Source organism: Oncorhynchus clarkii, chromosome 13, assembly GCF_045791955.1.
Source record: "Oncorhynchus clarkii lewisi isolate Uvic-CL-2024 chromosome 13, UVic_Ocla_1.0, whole genome shotgun sequence".
In the NCBI taxonomy this organism is placed as follows: Eukaryota; Metazoa; Chordata; class Actinopteri; order Salmoniformes; family Salmonidae; genus Oncorhynchus; species Oncorhynchus clarkii.
In genome coordinates this window covers 34,569,918-34,590,566 of record NC_092159.1, presented here as the reverse complement: position 1 = coordinate 34,590,566, position 20,649 = coordinate 34,569,918, and the positions used below count along the sequence as shown (strand labels likewise).

The window sequence follows — 20,649 nt, the reverse complement described above, 5'->3', positions numbered from 1 at the left end:
TGGGCGTGTGTGTCCCCCGGTCTGAGCATGCGCCAGCTTTCTTTCTGCAAGGACCAGAGGCTTTGCAGGCGCACCTTCCCTATCCCTCCCTCCCTTTCCCTCTCCTCTCGCTCTCTTTCCCTCTCCCTCCCTTACTCCTTTTGCCTCTCCTCTCGCTCTCTTTCCCTCTTCCAGCAACAGTCTCATTCCCCTTGTCCCCTTCCTCTCTAACAGTCTCCTTCTCTCTCTACCTCCCTGTCAGTATCGATCTATGTCTTCTATTCTTTCACTCCCTCCATCTTTTTTCTCCCCCTCACCCTTTACCGCCCCTCATCCCCCCCTTAGACACAGTCCCCCCCTGTCTCGTTCTCGTTGTGTCGTCTGCTTTCCTTCTCTCCCCGCTCTTTCGTTCTATCCTCTCCATCGTTGATAAACTGAAGGAACCTTTCAGGTTTCGTGCAAGAAAAAGAACAAACAACAATATTATCAGAGAAAGCTTTGAGAATATTATTTTTTTTTATAGGTGAATTTATAAGAACTGCAGATGATATGATCTCTGCAGACTGCGCTCAAGGCTTTCAAATATCTCACATTGCTAAATCCCACGCTGCATACTTTGTCCTTGTTCTATCTGCTGCTCTGATACTCCCCCCCCCTTTAGCTTTAACACGCCTTTCTTACAGCAAGGCAGTGGGGTTAAGGGCTGGGTCGTCTCTGACGCCATCGTGTTTAGAGTGGACCCCCCCCCCCTCCTCTCCCTCAGATTGCCCCTCTCTCTTTCCTTCTCTCTGCTTGCTGCAGCGACTGCTTATGAATGTTAAAGAGGAGCGAGAGAGAGAGAGAGAGAGAGAGAGGCTTCCTTTGGGCGCTGCCTGGCCATTCAGCAGGCTGGCAGCTCTCTCTGAATGCAGCGCTGTTCTAGCTCCGCCCACCACCCCCTTCCCTGTCTGCTGATGTATAGTTGTGTGTGTTAGAGAGAAGTCCTATTCAGCGAGTAGCTCTCCAGGCTGACAGAGCTCCAAATCATCTCAGCCATTGTATTCCTCCCGCTCTTTAAAACTGCAATATGTAACTTTTTGGGCAACCCGACCAAATTCACAAATAAATGTGAGTTCTTGATCTGTCATTCTCATTGAAAGCAAGTCTAAGAAGCGGTAGATCTTTTCTATGTGCCCTATTTCTAGCCTTCCCGTTCTTAAGTTTAGTTTTTGCACACTAGCTTCAAACGGCTGAAAATACAATATTTTAGATTGTGAAAAAAATCATGCTGATTTATTATACAAACGGAGGAAAAAAACACGGTGTGGGTGTTCTTTCTTCTTTCTCATCTTGTTCAACTATTACCATGCACCTGCAAAGAAAAGATCGCTCAGATGTGCGAGTGCCTTTTTAATTTTGTCACATAAACTGAAATTAGGGGAACTTTTAGAATTTTAGCAACCAGGACATAGCGTACCAACTTCTGCATATTGCACCTTTTAAGTATTACAGAGAGACAATCCACAGAGGAGAAGACATGGGATGAGAGACTGGGGAGTTTTTTAGGTGACAGTCTAACATGCTCTGAGATTTGACCACTTTCAGGCTATGTCCTGGACTAATAGAGACATTGGTTAACACGTCTTGTCCCGATGCTTGGGTGTAAAACAATAATCAGGACCAACAAATCAACAGTCACATAAACGGGGTGTAGGCTAGGCTCATCGTGTCAAACATGGAGAAAATTTTTATCCAGGCCTAGTGCTTTGCCTTTGATGACATGTTCCTTGACTAGGGGTGTGAACGCTTACAACGTTTTAAACGAAATTGGGATGAATTCCTAAAGAAAAAACTATGTTTATTTTGTTGGGGTTTTCTTCTCCACAAAACTTTAATCACAGTGCAGCCTGGGTAGCTTGCTCTTTCTCTTCGCTAGTGATGCGAGACGAGTGTGTTCAGTCTTCGGTCTGTTGTGTGTAGAATATCCTAGCCTATTCATTGATGATTGGCCCTGCTTTACACAGTTGTGTGTGTGTTGGCCTGGCGTTGGAGGGTGCTCAGCTAAGTGCGGGACAAAGATTAGGTGTAAACGCCTGTGGGATGCTCAACAAAGAGGATTAACATGAGCATCCATCTGCCCCTCTGGCATTTCAGATCCAAAATCATATCACCAATTTGGTCTCCTCTCTCCCTCCGGTTTTTGGGTAGTTGCCTCATTTCTTTGTATCTCTCCAACTAGCTGAATGGAGGCATTCAGTTGTACAACTGACTAGGTATCCCCTTTCCCTTAAATGGGGCCCTGCTCCCTCCTCTTTAGTAACTGAGTGAGCCTATTTGCAGTTAGCCTACGTCTTTCCCCGCACCTCTTTGTTCGAGCACTAAGGTAGCCTAATTGCAGTAGATTGACAGTGCATAAGGAGGGCTGTGGTTCTGGTACACACCGGGCTGTGATGTGATGCTCTTTGTGACTGCTCTGTCTGTCTCTCTCTCACACACACACACACACACACACACACACACACACACACACACAGGTTTGGGGGCTTGACCAGAACATGGTTTCAACCCTTCTCCCTTGCCCAGTACGCCCCCCCCCCCCCCCCCCCCCGGCTTCTGTCACTGGGAGAAATTATATTCTGTCTAAAAGATCACTGTGGTCCAGTCGTTGTTTGTTAAATGCTGTGTGCCAGTTCAGTTTGCCTTCTCCTCCTGACTACGTTTTACCTACTAACTTCACCAATATCATCTTGTACTATTGATCCAGGACATAGGCTAGCTAACAGTTGCCATGTGCTCCGATCTCACAGATCTCAACCTCCTTACTATTGGCCCATGCCTATTCCGAGTGAGGTGAGGTCATCTAGAAAAAAAAGACTCTAAGATCAAGTTATGATGTGGTTAGCTTTTTTTAGCCAGTACAGGGGTCTGAAGCAGGTCCGAAGCAGGTCCGATGCAGGTCCGATGCAGATTGCGTTTTGGTCAGAAACTCAAAAGCCATCCCCTGTGCGGCATCGCTAAATGACGCAGTTCTAAGGTCTTGTAAAGGGAGTCCAGAAAATGCACACATGGAAGAAGCCCACGTCGTCAAGTGACCCCCAAGCATGACAGAACACAATCACCCTCTTAATAATAAACACAAAAACACGCCCCTCATAACCCCAACCTTACCGCTGGACTTAAAGGAAACAGGATACGCCTGGCAGGCTGAGAGGAACTTCCCCTTCGAGAAGACAGGAGGAACCCCCCCCCCCCCCGCATTAATAGGACCCTATTATTGGTGCATCTGATCATGTAGTCTCTGAGTTGCAGTGCAAAAGCTGGTTTCTTCCGGAAGAGGAGGGCCCCGCTTGTGTGTGTGTCCTCATGCGTGTTGTGTAGTCTCTGAGCTGCTGTTTCTGCAAGAGCAGGAGAGGAGCCCTCATGGTTGGCCAGTGTTTATCTTGGCCACTTCCACCATCTTGCTTCATAACAAATAGAAGCATGCTCGCATTACAGTACACCAACCCTGACATGATGACATCCGTTACAGGGAAGTAGCTCATACTTTTAGCTCAATGTCACATGTAACATGAATCATGATTATCTAATCTTAGCTGAGGAAAAGGAGGATTGCCTCGAGTCTGTAGAGTAACTTGAAACGTTCGAATAGCCTAGGTGTCGTCTCTCTACACTCGCTATTGAGGTGACAGCTTTGCTTGGGGACTCGAATCAGGGAGGAAACAGGCTAGGTCAAGAGACGTTAGGCCCACGTTGCTTTGGTACGTCCTTTGGTACCACATTAGACATGATGGAACTTTAGACCCTACCTAGCAAAAACCTGAAGAAACAAAAGACGGAGCCTAGTCCATTCAAATCATGATCACTGAGAAAGGGCGTCAGACAAATGTTTTTGGAATTTCATCTTCCCCTTGCCACCAGTTCGTTGTTGCACCACGTCTGCCTGCGTTAGCAAAGCCGACTGCCCTTTCAGCTCCTAAAGTCCTTTGATTACATAACGCTTATATAAAGTAAGGGGGAGACAAAGGAAAAAGTCCCGATTGTCCCCATCAGTCCCTAATGAGGGGGCGACATAGAAATCGCAGTGTTGCAGTCCGTTGGTGTGACAATGGCAATAGGAGATCTGGGATCAACAAATCTGGGATCAGGCTAGGGCTGCCTGGGATGAGTGGACAAATCTGTTGCGGTTCTTGTATGAAGGGTCTGGGTTGGTGACTAAGACCTTTGGGCCGAAATACACTGCACAATAAAACTGTGGGAGAATTCAACAGTGTGCTGGTTTCTGTCTGTCTTTAGCTCTGCAGCCATATCCCTCTCTGTAGGGAACAGCACAGGCCCAACAATGCCGGGTGTCGATTTGGAGTGGTTGTTAATGACTTCCCGTTCACCTTCACCCTTTGACATTGTAGCCTATTACAGAGATCCCGCCAACTTTGGTTGGTTCTCTCAGGCCTCTGCTCCTCTGACACACTTTTGAAGTAAGCCGACAACAACCGCAAGGTTTAGAATCCTCTCGGTTCAGTCCGTGTTCCGTGCAGTCTGAAAAATGCGGAGCCCCCCCCCCCCATCCAAGGCATTATTGAAAGCAGCAGTGATCTGTCTCCAACTGCCAAAGTAGCTTGTGTGAATGACATCAAAACGCAGGTCTCCAAACTGAAAGGAGCGTTAACTCGTTGTCTTTCTTCTTCTTCTTCCCTCTCTCTCCTCCCAGCCTGAACTCGCTTCGCCATGGATCAGCATCAGGACTTCAACTCGAGCCTGGACGGCCACGCCGCCCTGCAATTCAACTCTGGGGAGACCACGGCCTCGGCTGCCCTGGCCAACATGACCCTGAAGGAACCCCTGGACCAGCGGGAGGTTAAGAAGCCTAACGGGATGCCAGACGCACACATGGGACCTGGGGACATGAAAGGTCAGTGATGGACTAGGTCACTAGGACTGTAGATTTTGACAGCGGGGGGGGGGGGGGGTTACACATTCTTGGAAAATACGTTTCTTAGAATCTGGTCAATCTGTTTTAGCATTTCTTGTAGACCTTTATAGTAAAAAGCAGACTGTGGCGATCTGTTTCATCCAGACAGATAGAGGTCAAGGATGTTATTGTTGGCTGTTCTCTGCAGTACCCTTCCTGAAATTGCATGGTTAAATAACCCTACAAATGTGTGTGTGTGTGTGTGTGTGTGTGTGTGTGTGTGTGTGTGTGTGTGTGTGTGTGTGTGTGTGTGTGTGTGTGTGTGTGTGTGTGTGTGTGTGTGTGTGTGTGTGTGTGTGTGTGTGTGTGTGTGTGTGTGTGTTAACAGTAATCATTTGGGTCAGTCTCTCCTCAGACAGACATTCTATCCTGTATTATCCAGACCCGACACTCTCTTCCAGAAAACATGATTCAGATGGTGAAAACAAATCATCCTGACAGGCCACAAGAGCAGGGAGAGGGAAGCATATGTTGATAATATAAACACGTTTTGTTTTTTTACTGTCATCGACAGAGGATCTTAAAGGGATACTTCTAGGTTCTGGAAATTAGTCCCTTTTCTACGTACCCAGTCAGATGAACTTGTGGATACTATTTGCATGTCTCTGTGTGCAGTATGAAGGAGGTTAGAGGTAGTTTCAACCAGCCAATGCTAACTATCGTTAGCGCAATGACTGGAAGTCTACAGGTACAGTAGCATACGCCCGAGTGTCCCTCTAACGTACGGAGTTTTGCCCAGTTCTATTGGATGACATGCACCAGCTGTCTCAGCTTTTTAGGTTTTGGTTACTGTACTGTGGGCCGACAGTATGTCAGCGACCACATGAGGCTTAAATATTACAATGATGGAGTCTATCTATACCTAGAAAAGAAAATAATGCTTATTCCATCAAGGATGTTGCTTGAAGTTCTCCATTCGGGTATTTTTAGCCTCAGTATTTCGCTTCACGGAGAATACTTCCTCTTTAGTGCGCAGAAGGGCATTTCTACCGCTCGTATTGTACAGCTTACACTACACCACTGAAGAACAAAAGGAACAACTTCTAAAGCAAGGTGTCTTGTGTTTTGAGTTGGAAATGTAGGGCACACTGGGACTGGGGGCTGTTCTTTTTTCAAAAATATATTCCACTGTACATCTTAACTGCCTCACTGCATTCTCAATATGTTCACCTACCTCAAAAATATAGGCTAGCCCGCTCTTTTGTTTCAACTAACCTGATGTGATGCCCCCTTTTTTGTTTTCTCTCTCTCTCTCGCTCTCTCTCTCTCTCACTAACTAATAATCTTGCCTCTGTCTCACGTAGAAGATTTGCTGGAGCTGTCACCTGAACTGAAATCACAGCCTCGTGCACCAGTGTCAGAGGTGTCTGTGTCTAAGAGCGACCTCTCGGGTATGCCGCTCCTCACATCCAAACCCCTTTTTTTTCTATTAGGGGCTGTGTGAGCTGCAGGGTTGGGCTCAATTCCATTTAGTTTAGTGTCCATTCACGATGTGTTTCAGGAATTGATTCATGAATCAGAAATACTTCATAAACGAATCAGAAATTTATCATGAATAGATTATTGTGAAATGGAATTGAGTCCACCTCAGGTTGTGATTGTGCTTCTTGTTTGTGGCTTCAAAAGCAATTTGCTCATTTGGTTCCATTTGGCCTCTGCCTCTTCGCGAATCATCCAGCTTCTTGTCACTACCTCAACAATGCATTTGTTTTAGCGTCTTGCTTCACAGCTGCCTGCTTCACTTTTCACAGATAACCCCGTAACACCTGGATTCTGAGTGCCTTTGTATCCCCCAAAATAATGTGCTGCTGACCTCTCTTTTCCTCTCTTCTCCCCCTCTCTTTTCCTCTCTTCTCCTCCTCTCTTTTCCTGTTTCTTCCTCCAGTTTTCAGTTTACGTAATCGGCGCCCAGTGCTTCTTTTTAATTATTTGCAGCGACCAATGCTTCTTTTGAATTAGTTTCCGCTCTGTCTCTCTGTCTGTAGGAATGAGAGAGAGGTCAGTTCTTCAGAGGGCGTCTGCCTTTCCTTCCTAATGCATTTTTAATGAAATCTCCTGTCGGGATTTGAGGATGATTCCGCTGTTCCCCTGTTGCTGGCCTCGCAACAATCCATGATATTTCCTGCTTTTCTTCATAAATTGCATTTTTTTTTAAATGATTAATTAATAATATTATGCCATGCTTCTGAGTTCTGTGTGGGTGAACTATCTTGTTGTTTGTAGCTTTTCCGAGCACTTTTCATTCAGGTCACACTGATCTAAAAAGTCAACCCCACCCAGATCGTAGCATCGTGCATCAGGCCTGGAGTTGTGGCTCTCGTATTCACGATTGGGATGTCAGCATCCCAACTGTTAGCATGAAGTGTTAGGCTCTCGTCAGGACAAAGACGGTGAACGTAAGCTTCCTGTATTTATAGACAATTGTCCCGTCGGCGGTCAGTCAGTTAAGACTTGTGGTTTTGAATCCTGAGAACGGCGTTGCGTAAGTGGCACTCTGCAGTAACATGCTCTCTCAACAGTCACGGCCAACAGGCCAACCTCAGAATAAGTGAAAGGGGGGGTTTCTGAGCTAATGGGTCAATATAGTCCCCTCTTAACCGGTGCTGTGGCCTTGGTCAGCACGGTGGCGCCATGGTAACAGAAGGCTGAACCTCACGGTCCATATAGAGCCATAGCTAGTCACCCCCAAAGCATTTTAAACATGACTCGTAGGATTGGTGTCATGGACTTCATCCTCATACCCGGTTCATTTGCCACAGGAAGTGATGGTCACGGGGCTCATAATGCTTCATATAATCGCGTCCTCGGTGTTATAACCCCTTTAGCTATTAGCACACTCAGTGACTCCAGGTCTCTCAACTGTCAGTGGGCCTTTATTCAACAGTGATTTGTGGTATTGCCAAAAGGACAAAAGGCATGTTAGCGGTGGTGTTGTTATCTCAACAACAGCCCACAGCTAAAGATACCACAGTGCCAGCTTTGGCTCTAACCCCTGTCCACGAAAACATGAAAGATTTGAGCAATGTCCATGAATGGAACTATGTGCGTAGTGTAACGTAGAACTGTTAATGGTTGACATGGAGAAATGATCAAGCTGTCCTGAAATCGAAAGTTGCTGATAAGCGTTCCTTATTAACACCTATGCTAACACCCCCCCCCAACCCCAGAAAATGTTAGGTACAATGCCTTTGTGAAGTAATTAATACCCCTTGATTTATTCCACATTGTGTTATGTTACAGCCTGAATTCGTCCCTCCACACACAATAGCTCATAATGACAGTGAATTTCTTTTGTTGGATTTTTTTTGCAAATTGATTGAGAATGAAATACAAAAATATCTTATTTACATAAGTATAAGTCAGTCTCTAATAGCTTTCCACACCAGGATTGTGCAATATTTGCCTATTATTATTTTCAAAATTCTTCAAGCTCTGTCAAAGTGGTTGTTGATCATTGCTAGACAATGTCAAAACTGTAACTCTGCCACTCAGGAACATTCACTGTCTTCTTGGTAAGCAACTCCAGTGTCGATTTGGCCTTGTGTTTTAGGTTATTTTCCTGCTGAAAGGTGAATTCATCTCCCAGTGTCTGGTGGAAAGCAGACTGAACCAGGTTTTCCTCTAGAATTTTGCCTCCCCAGTCCTTAAAGATTACAAGCATACCCATAACATGATGCAGACACCACTATGCTTAAAATATTGAAAGTTGTACTCCGTATGTTTGGGGCAAATCCAATAAAACACAAAACATTCAGGTTTAAAAAAAAACATGCATTTGCCACATTTTATGCAGTATTAGGTCTACTTTAGTACCTTGTTGCAAACAGGATGAATGCTTTTGTAATATTTTTATTTTTTACAGACTTCCTTCTTTTCACTCTGTCTATTAGGTTAGTATTGTGGAGTAACTACGATGTTGTTGATCCATCCTCAGTTTTATCCTGTCACAGCCGTTAAACTCTGTAACTCTGTAATTGCATGGTGAAATCCCTGAGCGGTTTCCTTCCTCTTTGGCAACTGATTTAGGAAGGACGGTTGTATCTTTGCAGTGACTGGGTATATTGATACACCATCCAAAGTGTAATGAATAACTTCACCATGCTCAAAGGGATATTCAGTGTCTGCTTTTTTTTCTATATATTTTTTTACATTTACCCATCTACCAAAAGGTGCCTTTTTTTGCGAGGCATTGGAAAACCTCCCAGGTCTTTGTGGTTGAATATGTGTTTGAAATTCACTGCTCGACCAAAGGACCTTACCTTACCTTGTGTGGGGTACAGAGATGAGCTAGTCATTCAAAAATCATGTTAGCTATTATCGCACACAGGGGGAGTTCATGCAATGTATTAAGTGACTTGTCATGCACATTTTTACTCCAGAACTTATTTAGGATTGCCATAACAAAGTGGTTAAATACTTATTGACTCAAGACATTTCAGCTTTGAATTTTTATTGAATTTCTAAACATTTTGAAAAACATAATTCCACTTTGAGATTATGGGCTATTGTGTGTAGGCCAGTGACAAAACAATCTCAAATGAATCCATTTAAAAAATGAGGCTGTAAATGCGGGAAGAGTCAAGGGGTGTGAATACTTTCCGAACACAATGTAGATCAACAGATATACAGTGTGGGCAGTCGTGCCCCTTCATTGCCCACACTTGCGCACGACCGAGAGCAAGTTAGTGGTTTTAGCGAGCTTTAGACTAGAGGATTTATTTCAGCAGGCGGCGTGTGTGTGTGTGCGTGTGCGCGTGGTTAAGTTTGATCATAATTGTGTGAGTTCTCGCTGAATGTTGGGAGATCAGCTTACCGGTGTACCTGTAGAAAGTCTAATGAAGTCCTCCTTTTCTCCTCTTCCGTATCCTCTTCCTCTCCCATCGAACCCTGGACCGTGTGCAGCTACCGGAGGGACGACCGCTACAGGTCAAGGTATGACTACAATACCAATCTGACATCTCTCTTCCTCAGACTACACGTAGCCATGAGGAAGTAGAGTTTCTGAGACCAACTACCGTCCATGCATATCCATATCAAATCATCCTCAATGTCTCTATTTTCAACTATTCATCCCAGTTGCTCATATATATACCTAGTGGAACCAAGGTTGGGTTTACCATTGAGTGTAATGGACAAACTTCTGTATTGATTTGAATCACAACTCATCTCAATCCCCATTATAGTAGTACCACGGCGTGTGCATTATAGAACAGAGGACACTGTCTGATTTGTAATCTGTTTCACTATATAGATTCACAATTGTATATTGATCCCTTGAAATGTATTTATCTTAAGTGGGTAAATGGAGTTTGATTTCAAGAGCAAAGTTGATCCTTTTCAAGGATGTCAGAATTGATCTTACGCTGAGTTGTTACCACACCATAACTCTAGTTATAACCATGTTTTGTTTACATGTAATTTGTTTAACGTTACATACATTAGAGTTAAAACGAGCTCATTTTGGGTTCTGATGGGATATGACTGTCGAACTAGATCTCGAAGGCAAAAGTTATATTCTTCAAGAATCAATGGGTACATATCATTCATTTCTAAGTTATATTCTTCAGGAATCAATGGGTACATATCATTCATTTCTAAATTATATTCTTCAGGAATCAATGGGTACATATCATTCATTTCGAGGTCCAGAAATGGACGTAGCAACTGCAGATTTCCCCTTTTTAAAAGGAAGAGAACCATGATGTACTCGTAAGTGTGGCTAGCAGCCAGAAAAGCCACTGCAAAGCCCATTTGCAAATTGGACAGTGCGGCATTGATTCATCGCCATTGCAATTTCATTTATCACGTGGCTTTTCACAACAATCCACGAGAGAGAGACATACAGTGCTGTTGCGTCATTGTGAGTACTGTGTTGAATGAGACCGTTTTCGGTATGGACGTGATACGGCTTGGCTTTGATTTCTGCTGAATTTGGTTGATGGCAGAAGTTGATGGTTTAGTGTTTGAGCTGTAAGGTGCTTTTTATGAACCCATATTTGCGTACATAGTTCATGGCTCTCATTGCATATAGTCTACCCATCTTTTCTGCTATAAACATGGAAGCAAAATGTTTGCAACTGCAAACTGAGCTTCTTATAAAAAAAAATAAAAAACCTACAGCTCTCAACGTTTTAGGTACAAAAACGATCCAGATAATTGTAGTTTATGCATTTTGATGTTTCATTGTTGTTCCTGTTGATGCCAGCAAAAAAAAGGTTCCTTTGCCCTTTGTTTTGTGTTCCTGCTCCTTCAGTGGTTCTTTTCTTTCCTTTATTTCTGTTCCTTTTGTTGGGTGTTGAATGTGTGTCTCTGAGGAGGAGGTAAGTGTCTCTAACACCACAGTCCTGCTGTGGATCTATCCCTCTGTCCCTTATCGTTCTGCTTCCCGGTTCCCACCACACCAGAGGAGCTCAGCGCGTCGCTCATCCCCACGCCAGGAGGCCTCAGTCCTGCCACAGAGAGCGGCCTCAGCAGCAGGTCCGGCTTTGCCGACGGTGGAAGCGAAGACGGGGAGAGAGCTGGGTCGGTGAGCCCCCGGGCGTCTCCTTCAGCCCCTGAAGCCCCAATCGAGAGGGACACTCCAAGGCTCTTCTCCCCAGACTCGCTGGGGTCTGACCTGAAGAGGAGCCCGTCTGACAAGGTCTCTGATGTCTCTGTGGGCCACAGCTTGAGCGGCTCTGGGTCTGAGGACGAGGATAAGAAGGACGTATGTGAGAGCAAGGAGGCTCCTACCTCGGCCTATGAAGACATGATCAGTCCTGAGAAGCCTCAGAGCCCTCTTTTCACAGAAAATGAGGGGACGAAAGAGCAGGAGGATGAAGAAAAAGAAGAGGATAGCGACGAGGAAGAGGATGAAGAAGAGGAAGAGAGAACCGAGGTGTCAACAATCCGCAGGAGGCCACGGCGTGAAGCCAGCTCAGAAGAGGAAGAGCAGCAGAAAGATGAAGGTCGCGCCCCTGTCATTCCTGTTGCCATGACCCCGGAGGAAGCCAAGCAGCGCGTCTTATCCTTTGACTACACAGAGCCTGAGGGACACCCCCCTGGTCAGGGCATCCCTTCAGGGTGGCAGAACGGAGCAGACAAGACCCCCCCAGGGAGCAAGAGTCCTGACTCCAACAGGGCCGACCCTGGATCTCCCTTCTCCCCTAGCACCGCAGCCGACCAGACCCAGGACGAGTCTCCTCTCATCGAGCACCAGCCAGAAGCCCTCGACGAGGTGGAGCAGGTGACTGAGGAGCAGGTGACTGAGGAGCAGGTGACTGAGGAGCAGGTGACTGAGGAGGAGGTGCAGGAGGAAGAAGAGGTGCAGGAGAAGGTAGCTAGTCCCCTGCCCATGATTGCTGTGCCCCAGATGGAGGTTGAGCCCGTCCAGATGGATGACGAGCCTGTGAAGACCTCAAAGGACACTCAAGGCCAATACCTGGAGTCTGCAGACGAGGCCGGCATCGCAGCGGTGACAGCAGCTCAGTCGGTGACCAAAGCCAAACCTGCAGAAGCCAAACCTGCAGAAACGAAGCCTAAGGCTGGCAAGCCTACTAGTGGCCTCAAAGGGGATGCCAAAGGAGGTGCTCCCACAGCAGCCAAAGGCCCGGTCAGGAAAGATAAGAAAGTGACCGCTACTGCTGTTGCCCCTCCCACCGCCGGTAAAGCTCAGAAAGCACCCCCAAAAGATGCCGCCCCACCGGGCAGAAAAGCAAATGTTCCAGGTGCCCAGCTCAAAGGTCTGTTTTCCGTTCTAGTTTATCAATCCCACCTCTCCACCACCTCCTTTCTTTTCTCTCACAGATACTTTTTTTCTTACTTGAGCAACACAATAAAGCAGCACCCTTTCTGAAAAAACACGCACAAAACGCAAAACATGAACGTGTTCAGTTGATGAAACGGACTGCTTGTAGCCACCACCACCACCGGTTTCTTTCTTGTGTCTCTTCTTTGTTCACTTCGTTCTCTTTCGAGCTTTATCTTCTCTGTGTTTGTGGTCTGTGTTCTGTCTGTGTTTCCAGCCCCTGTTTATGTCACTAACCCTCCTGTGCCCAAATTATTTTTGCTGGCAATGTTTTCCACTGGTCAGCCCCTTTTGCATGTCACTTGCATGTCTGTTGGGTGTGCAACATCACATCATCGTGACTGTGTATTTATGGGTCACCTTCCCTTCCACCTCCCGTCTTCTGAAACACACACACACATATATACATACACACACACACATATACAAACACACACACACACACACACACACACACATATATACACACACACACACCACACTCTGACTGTTTCCTATCTATCTATCATATTACCATAAAAGTGTAAGTCAGCACAGTTTGTCAGTGTACATGGATGCTTACATTAAACCGACCTCCCCCATCAGTAGTGGTATTTGTTACACACTACCACTACTAATCAATAGATGGTTCACTGGTTCTCTTTATGCTAATCAGGTTGCCTAAATTGCCAATTATCAATAATGATCAGATGATAGCTGATAAGCACACGATATGATAACAAAATGATTCCCGTTTCAAATGGTGCATTTTCTGTAAAAGCTTTTTTTTAAATGATTACTGGACTCCCAAGAGTCTAAATAATGAATCAGTTGAATGGGAACCACCCACTCTATCAATAAAGCCCTGTCACTCACTCAGGGTCCTAGTTGGACTAATGGGGTCGTCTATTGATAGGAGAGAAACATTATTGCCTGCCTAACTAACCATTTGCAAGCACCACAGTCACCACGGAGACCCAATTTCGTGCTTATCCAATAACACGCAGGCTTGACGTTAAAGAAAAAGGACGGTTTCTAAGCTGTTGTCTGTACCACATTCATTGGCCCTAAAACTAATTTAGTTCCCCCCCTCAAATGATTAGCTTAGTCCCAGACAGTGTATTATGTTCTCTGGGATTCTCTGAGTGGACTGATTAGGGGGATAGAAATCAGGCCAAGAGGCTTGAAGTCATTTTTGAGAGTCTAGTTTTTAATATAGACGACTTAATGTGCTAAAACCTCCCCATGCAGTGTAATGTCAATACACAGATTAATTGCGAATCTGGGGCAAGTTTCAAATTAAAGTTCAATAAGAGTTTATGACAAATTTACTTTCTGGCAATTCATTTCATGCTGTTGACAATTACTATGAAATCCAAAAGCAACTTTAAAGCATCCGGATACAGCAACTAGAGTAGTTAACAACACGCATTGTCTGTTAGCATTTTCATGCCTAGCATGAATAGGCAATTTATCATCAGAGAGTTAGCCTAGCCTAGCACAGCGAGGTATCAAAGTTGCTGATGAGACAGGACTATGATATTAGCACTGACTCAGTCCCGTTCTTTGACCCTCTCTTGCAGCCAAGGCCGGTGCAGGGGCTGGGAAAGAAGCAGCTGAGAAAAAGGTAGGTGATAACTGATGTGTGGACCAGAGGTCTGACCTCTGGAGTGACCTTGCGATACAGCAGGCATCAATTTATCTCAGTGCTTTACTTTACAGCTGCAAAGGAGGTTCCAAACACGTCGGCTCAAATATTACATGAACTTTTGCATCAACCATCTGTCTTCAACTGAATGCCCTAAAAAACGGTTTTGCTCTGCAATTGCAGTACAGCACATCTGCATGTAAAGCCATTCACCAATCACAAACAGTATTTGACATTTGATTGATTTTAAGATTTTTACTGTTTACATTTTTTTTTTATTGCTTAAATTGGTTTTAATTGTTTAAGTCTATATCGCTTATAGCTTTTTGTTAAGTTCCACCATCGTAATGCATTTCTTTAAATGTTTGTTTTCACTTTTGTCTTTTCCTTTGTGTTTCATAACACTTTTTTACCACCTTTGGTCACAAGACACCCAACGCCACCACACCTGCCAAAGCATCCACCCCCAAACGACCCTCCTCAGTCCAAACCACCCCCAGCAAAAAGCCTTGGTCCTCTTCCTCTGCCCCAGCCTGCAACACTAGCAGGCCCAGCTCAATATTTAAACCCAGTCCAGGCAGTGCAGGATCCAGAGAACCCAGGCCAAGGGTAAGTAACACATGGACAGGCCTCAACTTTGACCACTATCCCAGACCCAGGCCAACTTATCCATAGGCTCATAATGGTCAATGGCATTATGACTCGAATTCTTCAATGTTCCATGGTGTTTGAGGATCTTATGCAATGCCTCTCCTAAACCCGAAATACTCAGTCAGTTCTTTCCCAAATGAGTCAGGAGTCTTTTGGTTCAACACAGGTTCATCGCTTGTTGTGTAGTTTCTAGTTTTTCCCATTCTAGAAGTAACCGTGCTGTTTGGTTTCCAGACTGGAGATGGGAAGACCGCCAGCACCAGGACACCAGGTGCTAAACCCCAGGGTGCTGGGACCAGGATGCAGACCAAGACCACTGCTGGAGGTCAGTCAGTACTCAGGACATGTTCAACAGATGGTCAACTCTCAATGTGTTCCTTTAACTCAACTCGTACAGCAGCACCTACAACGCGAACAGATGCAATCACCATTAATCCATTGAGAGTTCCCCAATTCGAGAGAGGTTAACAAATGGAGTGTGAACAGAGATGAGAGAGCATGATAAGGATATGGTCAGACTCCATATCCCCATTAAAAAAGGTTCACCTACATTTGCCATCTCCAACACGTGGCAGCTTGACTACATTTACATCCCCAGCACGTTAGATAGTGTTGCCGCTGTTTGCTGTGCTCTCTTTGGAATGGAGTGATGGAGAGGAAAATGTACATAGAAGAGCAAAACACCTAGTTCAAATAATTTAACTTTTGCAGGTCTTGTTCCTGAAAACTTATTCTCAGGAGTACAACATAGATTGGAATAACCTCATCCAAGATTGTTTCTCCTAACCTTGTAGTGGATTCCCCCAAGACGCCCCAGAATCGTAGTGGCTACAGCAGCCCCAGCACACCCAAGTCCCCCGCCAGCCGGGAGGTGAAGAAGGTGGCGGTGGTGCGGACCCCTCCTAAATCCCCTGGGTCCATGAGGGGGCGCAGTCCGGTGCCCCTGGCCGCCCCCATGCCTGACCTGAAGAACGTCCGGTCAAAGATTGGCTCCACGGAGAACATCAAGCACTCGCCTGGTGGAGGACGGGTAAGGGCTTGAAACCATTTTCTTTCGTTTTTATGATATGTAGGGTTGAAGAATTCCAGAAACCTTCCCAAAGTGTGCAGGTTTTTCAGAAACCCAGGTAAGAGGGGAGGGAATCTGCCAACAGAAAATCCTCCAACCAGGATTTCTGAAAAACCCAGGAACTTCTGAAAAGTGGCCTGAAATGTACAACCCTAGTGCTGTTTTTCTTAGCTATCTTTCCCCCAAGCTTAAGTTGTTTATCACAGGCCGGAATCCACGTACTACTCCCTAACTCCAGTAATTGGCCTTTCAAAGCTTTTGTTCGAGTTGTGATCACAAATGGCTTTACGGTATATGTTGAATATGTCCAGAACAATTAAAAAAAATGGTTTGTTCTGTATTAGTTCCTTGGATGCTGTAAGGACAACGCTTTCTCCCTCCTGACTCTTTCAGGTGCAAATAGTTGAGAAGAAGATGGATTTAAGTAACGTTCAGTCAAAGTGTGACTCCAAAGCCAATCTCAAGTATACCCCAGGAGGTGGCAATGTGAGTAACACAGACGGCATGGCGGTCAAGAGACTGCAGACAGAGACATTACCCATTTCAGGACTCCTACAGTACACAAACCACAAACTTCCATAAAGACTGGTCACTTGATCATTGATCTGTAACTATTTTGAGATCAGTGCATGTCAGATAACCCTGACCTGTAAAATAAGGACATTGCCTCATGCCTGTAACTTCTGAGTGTGAGAAATCTAGCTATTGAATTGGTACCTGCAGTGCAGACCCCAACCATGAACTCTGAGGCTGTCATGTAGATAATCTGGTCTAAGTCAATTGTAAAATAGTAGTCAGCAGCATGGTCCACATCGCAGCCTTGCAGCTGCTGCAGCAACCTGCCAGAAAGATAATGTTATTTTCGCCTCTCCTCTACCTCTTCCAGATGCAAATTTGACATTAGAAGATCAACGTGTCTATTGTCTAGTCTAGGTGTGGCTCCAAAGATAATCTCAAGCATGTCCCCGGAGGTGGTAACATGAGTAACTTGGGGATGAACTCATGGCTTGGTCTTGAGTCTTCCTGCAGTTAGGACCAGATCATGGCTTTGGCCAGGACATACAGGCTATTCCTCCTCCACTCTCCGCTCCTCCTATACTTAAAGGAAATGAGGACTTCAGTAGTTTATAGCTAGATAAGTAACTATCATTCTGTAAACTAAGTTTGAGGAGTTTACAGGCTGATAGGTTAAGTTTGTGTTTTCTTAATTTTTGTTCAATTTACTCTCCAAAATAGAAGAGTAGCAGACTAGAGTAGCATCTGAGGATAAATCTTACTTGCTTCGACTTTCTGTAGAGGGCAACAACAAAAAACACCCAGAAGGCCAAGATAAAGACCTAATCAATCTCTTTAAAAAAACGTTGATTTCATTCAACTGCAATGGGACACTGGTTTAAGGTTAGGACGTGGCAGGGACAGGTGCGTCGTACCTCGGCCCCTTTGAGTCCCTGAAAACGGATGCATGAGTAAGGCATTACAGGGGGCAGGGCATCCTTGCCTGGAGATGCCGTTGCCAAGTTTGTGTTTTTGGTCTGTCTGCCCTAGATCTGTCTCCTCAAATGTGTCTCCAATAACCCGTTTGATGCACCCCAATGGCTCTTGTAGTCTCAAACTCTCCAAGTCCAATATACGGTTCAGCGTCTTGAGCTGAAAACCTCGACATCAGTGCTGTTGTTACCTTGCATGACATGAATGCAGTAGTGATGTGACAAAGTAGAATGTTATTGTCGTCGGTGTGTCCGTCCATTGACTTATAATGGTGGCATGGTTTTCCAGGTTGGTGTATGACCGTGAGCATGCAGTCCCAGCGGGCAAAATTTAGGACGGTAAATCCAAATGACGTCATTTTCTGGTTCTAAAAATGTCTGATTACAGCCAGTTAAAATCATCTCGTTCATGACAATATCAAGATGTCTGGGAAAGAGGTCATATTTTGGTTATCTGGTCAGATAATCAGTTAAATGCATATTTTAGCTAAAAAAAGATGTCTACACACATTATTATAATCAGAATACAACCTGACCATGATGTCACAAAAGACAATGACGTTGACCATTACAACCAGTTTTGCCCGTTGGGCTCAACCCTGAATCCTGTCAATTGTGATATTAAACTCCAACTCATTGTCCCCTCCGCCACCACCCATCAACATCTGTCAATCAATACTGTCTGTACTATATAATCTACAAATCAAGACAGCATGGCATTAGGAAAACCACTGTATAACTATGATGTATTTGTTTATATAGGCCATAACTAGTGAGCTCTGTAATACATTGCTGGTGCAGTCTAAGTAGACATGTAAGATTCAACTCTTACAACAGAAATTATGAGGCCAGTTTGTTTATAGTGGTACCGGTAAGTGGCTACTGATTGGGCTGCACTAAGCTGCACTGAGTTGGATGTGGCTGCAGCGTTGCAGTCCTGCTGTCGTTGTGTCTGCTTGGAGAAACAGGGCTGGGCTTCTGTTCAGTGTAGATAATAATGTGATGAAAGCCTGGCTCTCTATGCAGCAATGGCACCACCATGTGTCTGTACTGTGTAAATACATGTTCAAACTGCATACCAGAAAATAGCTGCATGTTTGGATGTGTATATGTTTGTGTATGCAGACAAGTGGGGTATGGTTGAAAAAAAATGGGGATTTGGGGATTTGATTTAGTCTAGATTGTTGTGTAGACTTGTTTTAAATAATGGATGGGGTGATTTTATGAGAGCTCTGGTCATTTGAATTTCATATTCGTGTATTTTTGTTGTATTATTTAGCAATTTACAGCTAAAACAATGGATCAGATTATAACATTGTTGTTTTCATGAATGCCATTCATTTTGTGATTACCTTCATCCTCCTGATAATCAGGTATCCTGCCTCGTTTCTCAGGAAGAAATACGTGGGGGAATGTGTAGTAGAGAATATTCCTGTGAAAAATCGAATGAAAAAAAAAAAGTGAAGGCCTGGTAATCCAATCACCTAATCAAATATGTATCCTTACTTACAAGACATGGGTTAAACTGGGTTGGAAAACAGCATTGTATCGTCATAGTTTCTAGGGATGTAACGAAACATCTCTGCAATGTACCCAAGAGGGCCTTTGCATCCAAATTTGAGACCAAGTTGTCTCATTTAGATTCAAATTTCATCAATATGGTGGGATTTTTGATGAAGCTGACTGAATTCCCTGAAATATTCTAGCTATCTTTTCATTTTTAAGGAATTTCTCATGTGTGGGTGCAATCGGATAACCCTTCTTTCCCTTTTCCAACCAACATCTATTAAGGACAATGCTAGAAGCAAGTCTATTCAGGAAGCCATTCATGGCAGTGTCCTTGTCCTTGCATGTGACTGATGCTGACTCATTCTATTCTGTCTCCTCGCATCACCCAACAATGACCACTCCTCTGGTCTAATTCTATCAGTGGTCTGATGATCTCCTTTGTTGTTTCTCCCCATTGCCATATCTAGGTTCAAATTACTCACAAAAAGATTGACCTAAGCAACGTACAGTCAAAGTGTGGATCGAAGGCCAACATTCACCACAAACCAGGTAACTTACGTACAAAATACAACCTTTAGTGACTGAAATGAAAAAACATGCAACAGGATGGTCTATACTCAGCCATATCAACAAATATATAAAATCATTGTTTTATGTGCTCCCTGACGAATGTGAAATACAGGAAAATGTGTTGAAAATACCCTTTGTCAATCTTTACCACTGCAATGGTCTTCATTAGGTGGAGGCAATGTGGAGATCAAATCTGAGAAGTTGGACTTCAAGGTTCAGTCTAAGATTGGATCAATGGACAACGTTGGTCATGTGGCTGGAGGTGGCGGGAGGAAGGTAAACAAACAGACTCACTATCTCTAATGTCCGAATTGACACACTTCTTTCAAAACAATACTTTCATGTTTCAATCTTAAAAAACAACAACTGTACAAACCTATTACAATCAATTACTAATTTCTATTCTGAAATACTGAATTATTCTGCCGAATTCTGGAGTCCGCACTCTCTCTGTCTTCAAATCTCGGAAATCTAAACTAAATGATCAAACTCCTCTCGCTTGGCAAACTCTTCCTTAGCAAACTGAGCATGCTGTGAGACTTGCTTGTAAACATTTCTAAAATGTGATGCAAAAGAGCGATTAACACAGGGTCACATTGATTACTAAGTAGGCCTGTCTCTCTGCATTGCCAATAGGCATACGCCTAAGTTTGTCATTTACTTGTCATGTACTTACAAATTTTTTATTTACAAACATATATTTTTTTAAATCAATATTTAATATAAAGCATAACAATAGATCATAAATATATTTTATTGCAAATAGACTTCCCTCAAGGTAACTGATCCCTGTTAAAAAAAAAACCTCAACCTCACATAGTACATGAAGGCCAATTTTAAAGTCAATACAGTAAAAAGCTGAGCTAGTATTTTCCCTAATCTTGTTACCCAGAACCAAATGAGATGCTCAATATTTTAATTGTTAAGCCTATGACAAGAGATGATATTTTCCCAACTCTGGCGACCCATTCTCCTGCTCTCCTTCCTCTTCTCTTTGCCTAGCATGTTTGGGTGGCAGCAACT

General features: G+C 44.3%; 1 protein-coding gene across 7 annotated transcripts in view; it reads left to right on the top strand.

Annotated features, from left to right (window-relative positions):
* Positions 1 to 20,649, top strand: part of LOC139364575 (microtubule-associated protein tau-like) — a 43,906-nt gene that overhangs the window by 16,887 nt on the left and 6,370 nt on the right. Inside the window, exons 2-12 of one of the 7 annotated variants that reach the window (XM_071101423.1) lie at positions 4,667 to 4,867; positions 6,232 to 6,318; positions 9,830 to 9,859; positions 11,332 to 12,648; positions 14,276 to 14,319; positions 14,770 to 14,949; positions 15,226 to 15,316; positions 15,786 to 16,021; positions 16,454 to 16,546; positions 19,524 to 19,605; positions 19,796 to 19,902. In XM_071101423.1, coding sequence (XP_070957524.1) covers positions 4,684 to 4,867; positions 6,232 to 6,318; positions 9,830 to 9,859; positions 11,332 to 12,648; positions 14,276 to 14,319; positions 14,770 to 14,949; positions 15,226 to 15,316; positions 15,786 to 16,021; positions 16,454 to 16,546; positions 19,524 to 19,605; positions 19,796 to 19,902 — 2,451 coding nt within the window. In that variant the 5' untranslated portion in view covers positions 4,667 to 4,683. The remainder of the gene's footprint in view (positions 1 to 4,666; positions 4,868 to 6,231; positions 6,319 to 9,829; positions 9,860 to 11,331; positions 12,649 to 14,275; positions 14,320 to 14,769; positions 14,950 to 15,225; positions 15,317 to 15,785; positions 16,022 to 16,453; positions 16,547 to 19,523; positions 19,606 to 19,795; positions 19,903 to 20,649) is intronic. The other 6 variants (XM_071101425.1, XM_071101424.1, XM_071101426.1 and 3 more) reach the window with 6 other exon arrangements.